The sequence below is a fragment of the Macrobrachium rosenbergii genome, chromosome 11 (assembly GCF_040412425.1).
Source record: "Macrobrachium rosenbergii isolate ZJJX-2024 chromosome 11, ASM4041242v1, whole genome shotgun sequence".
Classification (NCBI taxonomy): Eukaryota; Metazoa; Arthropoda; class Malacostraca; order Decapoda; family Palaemonidae; genus Macrobrachium; species Macrobrachium rosenbergii.
In genome coordinates this window covers 28,345,074-28,350,552 of record NC_089751.1, presented here as the reverse complement: position 1 = coordinate 28,350,552, position 5,479 = coordinate 28,345,074, and the positions used below count along the sequence as shown (strand labels likewise).

The 5,479-nt window shown below is 43.3% G+C and overlaps 1 protein-coding gene across 1 annotated transcript; it reads left to right on the top strand.

The window, feature by feature from the left end:
* Positions 1-941: 941 nt before the first annotated feature.
* On the top strand, positions 942-1,442 carry LOC136843502 (uncharacterized). Its single transcript, XM_067112038.1, has one exon. The coding sequence runs from the start codon at positions 942-944 to the stop codon at positions 1,440-1,442; it is 501 nt and encodes a 166-aa protein (XP_066968139.1).
* The last annotated feature ends 4,037 nt before the right edge of the window (positions 1,443-5,479 follow it).

Genomic DNA, 5,479 nt, shown 5'->3' with positions numbered 1-5,479 from the left:
CCCCCTGACGTCAATCCTGAAGGGGAAACTGAAAACACTAACGTGGGCAGCTCCACAGCAGCAGGCATTCATCCAAACGAAAAGGGCCCTCTCCAGTGCCACCACCTTATTCACCACAACCCTGCCGCTGCCCTCAGGTTGACAACGGACACCAGCAACATCGCCGGTGGTGCAGCACTAGAGCAACTGGTGAACGGCCCTTGGCCTTCTTCAGCCTCAAGTTTTTATAGCGCCTTTGACAGAGAGCTGCTGGCTATCTACCAGGCCGTGAGGCACTTCAAGTGCCTGCTGGAGGGAACCGAATTCACAATCCTAACAGACCACAAACCCTTGGTTCACGCATTTGCAAAACAGGGGGATACCTGGTCTGCAAGGCAGCAGCAGCACCTAACCGCCATCTCCAAGTTTGGTTGCACCATCAACTACGTCCCTGGCAAGAAAAACCCAGTGGCTGATGCTCTGTCAAGAATAGAGACCAATTCCCTTCACCTCGGCATCAACTACAAAGACCTCGCAAGGGAACAAGGAGCAGATCTGGAGACAGCAGACTACAGGACAGCAGTGACAGCTCTCAAATGGGAAGACGTGCCCTTAGCAAACTCGGACACAACTCTCCTCTGCGACACCAGCACAGGCTGCCCACGCCCCTGGTACCCGCATCGAGGAGGAAACAAGTGTTCCACATCGTCCACGGCCTCTCCCATCCATCGTCTGGCACGGCATCAACAAGGACGTCTGCCAGTGGGCAAGGAGCTGCATCCCGTGCCAGATGAGCAAAACATCCCGGCACACTGAATCCGGGATCAGCGATTTTCTTCAGCCTCGTCGGCGATTCGGCCACATCCATATCGACGTCATCGGGCCCCCTTCCGTAGTCGGGGGGAGCCAGATACCTCCTGACGATCATAGACTGCTCCACCCGCTGGCTGGAAGCAACCCCCATGGATGAGGCATCAACGACATCATGCGCAGAGGCTCTCCTCTCCAGTTGGATAAGCCGCTTCGGAGTGCCAGACAGCATCACTACGGACAGGGGACCTGCCTTCCTGTCAGAGCTCTGGGTCTCCTTGGCATGCCTGATGGGTATAACTCTACACAGCACAACAGCATACAACCCAGCAGCAAACAGCATGGTCGAGAGGGCACACCGCTCTCTGAAAGCAGCTCTCATGGCACTCTGCACCGATGAGAAGTGGAAGGAACAGCTGCCCTGGGTCCTGCTGAGTCTCCGCACCGCACCAAAAGCAAATGGTGATGCTTCCCATGCTGAGAAAGTCTACAGGGAAACACTGGCCGTACCTGGAGAGTTCTTCCCGCCGTCGGCTGACTGCGCTGACACCCCCCTCCTGAGGTTGAGGGAACTCCCACAAAGGTTCATGCCGTGCCACAAGACCTTCACAGACAGAACCGTCACCTACAGCCCACCCGCCTTACACTCCTGAGCCTACGTCTTTGTCAGGGTGGATACTCACCACCCGCCCTTAACCAGGTCCTACAGGGGGCCCCACCAAGTCATCAGGCGGGCTAGCAAAGCATTCCTCCTCGACATCCACGGGAGGAAGGACCGGATCACCATCGACAGACTGAAACCAGCATTCCTGTTAGACTGAAACTTGCGAAGAAGTAGGCAGGCGCCCCAGAGTTCCCCCGCAATACCGGCCTGAAGGCTCACCCGCTTCCCCACCAAAGCGGGGTCCGGGACAGCCCAGAAGTCAGAACACGCATCCTGCCGTCTCCAGGTGTCAGCTCCACCCGGCGCCCACATTTCTCCAGAAACAGGGGCCCGCTCCGACTGCCTCAGCGCCTCTATGATTAATGTTGATTCATCCAGTAATTGCTCCTCTAATTATTGTCTTGGAGGGGGGGGGACAAATTGCACCTCTCTTTCCTTGTGTTTTTCCTTTCAGATGTACATTAATCACGTCATGTATTTTACCTGTCTTTATTTCAGATTCCTTGTGTACCCCATCTTATGCATCATTGTATGGACTTTCTCCCGATATGTATATCTACCTCGTATATGCCATGTAACAAATGTTGTACGTATTTATATGCTTGCTAAAAAACACAAAGCGTGTATGGACGCAGCGGGGGGCCTCGGGTCACCCGCTACCTTTCCGTCCGCTTTTTGATTTACGAATAAAATCCAACAAATGATATATCATATATAAAGCTGAGAACTTTACACTTACAACAATGCCTTAATATAAAAAATCTCTTTATAAATAAGAAAGTTATTGAGGGTGCTGTGAGTTCCGGGTTTCCGAGATAAATTTCCGGGGAATAAACATGGCCGAATTGGGTTGGTGTCACATTTGGCATCCTATCCAGTCCAGTACTCCAGATTGTACTAGCACTTATTGTCAGGATAACAGAAATTCTCCAGATAAGAGGAAGATATCATTCTTTACTACAGAAATCATTGTAAACTTAAACAATGCCATTTAGTAAGAAAAAAATCTTGGCACAATTTATCAGAAGTTTACGAAGCTTGTATTGAGTTGCGTTGTCATGTATGTCGCAGCAAATACATTAGTTTTTGGCACCATTCAGATACCATTTAATGGTCCTCAAAAAGGTCTCTCAGTATACACAATTAGCTAACTTCATTATTCAGTCAATGTGTGGCTTTTTTGGCCACAAAGTGGTGAGCCACTTCTATTACCATATTTTATTCTCATAGCTATGCAAATTGCATTGAAAGCAAAAGCCTGCAATTCTCAAACCGGGGGTTACTTGGGGAAAGAGTTATTTTTTCCAGTAATCATATCACACCATTCACAGTTAGAGATGGCCGTCATTAAATCTCCAGAGCTCAATATTAGAATTTCATCCTCTTTGGATAGCAGACAAGTATAAATATACACTCATCTTTTCTATGTATAGAAAAATGTACATAACCCCAAAATGTCATAAATGACATGAAATGGAACATATAAGGGTCAGTACACTTTAATTTATGCTGCTGGGTTCGGATTTTCTGGATTTAAATTTGATGTCATATTTTCCAATAAAAAAGTGTTCATTTTACTTACTATTCCTCAGTTTTCATAGCAGAAATGTTTGCAATATTTCTGGTGGCGAAAATTATAAAACATCTGCTGCCACTGGGTTAATTGCTGAAGCCATAAAGAATCATTATTCTAAACAAAATTCATGTCCTGGGGTAACAAATTTATACTCACACTATACATTACTGTGTGTGAACCTGGGACATATGTTGAAATATATGTTCGATCCTTGTTCATGTAGGTATTGAAAGAAATGGTGACTCATGGGCCAACCCAATGATATTTGAGAATTTTAACTTGGAGATTTAAAAAAAGTTCTGAATAGTAAAGGTTACGTACGTTATTAATAATGTTGACTATTTCTGGCTGATTGTCTCATGTACAGTAATGTGCTTGTTTTCTGTTCTTGCATTATGTCATCTACAACACGCAGAGGTGAAAATATTCGGCTGTATAGGAAAGAGGTTGTGAAAACCGAATGTTCTGGTTGTGCATGATGGCCGTGGCTAGCCTAGTTGCTGAGGCACAAGTGTGGTTTTCTTGAAGGTAATCAAGAGGGATCGGTATTTCTAAGGGTAGAACTAAGTAATAGCTCCGCACGGGAATACGAGAGACATTAGGGACCCATATGTTCACAAAGGGATTGGCTATCATACAAGATTACAAGGAACTGTGCGGGTAGGACGTGTTTGTGAAGTGCTCTGTGTAAAAGTGCCTGACGTGTTTGTGAAGTGCTCTGTGTAAAAGTGCCTGACTTGCACGATGTTCAATGTGAATACGAAGAAGAGGAAGGAAAAGGAGAAAATAAATACTGTGAAATTACATCAAGTAAAGGGAAGATCAAACTATCATACGAACACTATCTCATGACTATCGAAGCAGCAAGTAAAGATGGAACTCCAAAGAAAATACTGGAGAAGGATGAGTCAACCTAAACAGAGAGAGAGAGAAAGAGTCAGCAACCTGCCGACATTGCTCTGAATGATGAAGGAACTTGCTGTGAAATGTGTGACACATCGTTTCATTATATGTACTAGGGCATAGAGGTCAGATACACACCCATACTTCGTGGTGATAACATATTGTACATCTCCAATAATTGCAAGAGACCTTAACAAAGAGCACACAATAAACTCATTGAAGATGAACTTGAAGAAATAAAAGAGAACACAGAGATATTAACGAAGTTGATTAAGGGTTCGGCTCAGAAAACTAGTGACGTAATGATCAGCATAGATGAAATCCAAAACAAAGTTGACAATGTCGATAAAGTTGTAAAGACCATGACAAACATGGACAAAACTTTATGCTGAATCACTAAAGACAAAAAAAAGTGCTTCTGATCAAATCTACAAACGAAGAGAGCACAGCAGCAAATGAAAAGTGACAAATTATGAGTAAAATAACGGAGCCAGTTGAACAGGTTAAAACAACAAGAGATGGACACTTCTTTGTAAGATTTTCAGACAGGAAAAACTTAATAAAGGCAAAAATGGAGATTCAGAATATCAACCAACAATATATCAGTAAATGAGAAAGGTAAACTTAAACCAAAAATAAAAGTAGCATATGTCCTGAAGGATGAAGATGACTTTGTTGATAACATTGTAAAGAAAAATCCATGGATAGATAGCCTCATTTCTGAAAATGACGACCTGAAAGCTGTAAAGGAAATGATAGCCCAAGATGACAAATATAAACACTATATCATCAAATGCACACCAAAAATACGAAAGACTACCTATGATAAAGGTGACAAATTGTTTACACTGTATAGCCGTTGCAAAGTATTCGACTGTTACATGCCCTATCAATGCTATAAATGTCAAGAATTTGGTCATAGCGCAACAAATTGTAGAAATGACCAAGCTTGCCCTAGATGTGGTGAAAATCATATCCAAATGAATGTGCTTGGTGGCATCCTGGTTATTCTTGACCTAAGTGCAGCATTTGGCACAGCTGACCACAATCTACTGCTTGAAGACCTAAGAACAGTAGGCATTGAAGATGACGTACACAATTGGTAGAAAAGCTAATTAGAAAATAGGAAGGTTACAGTGTTTATATCAAATGTGAAATAGAAAAAGAAAAGCCTAACAAAAGGAGTGCCTCCGGCAACGTTCTGGGTCCACTGCTATTTAGCATTTACACAATTGAATTATCTAGAATTCTAAATAAGCACAAGGTTAAGTATAAACTGTATGCTGATGATACCCAGATCTATTTTCCTGTCGAAACGGTAGAAGACACCATTAGTAAAATTGATGTGATAATGACAGATATAAAAAAATCGATGTCGGCGAAGAAATTGAAACTTAATGAAGACAAAACTAAGTGTATGCTATTTGGATATGACAGTGCACTACGAAAATATGAACACTTCAAAAGAATAATTATTGGTTCGTCAACAATAAATATTGTAGTAGCAGTGAGGAACTTAGGAGTGTTTATTGATAATAAATTGTCGA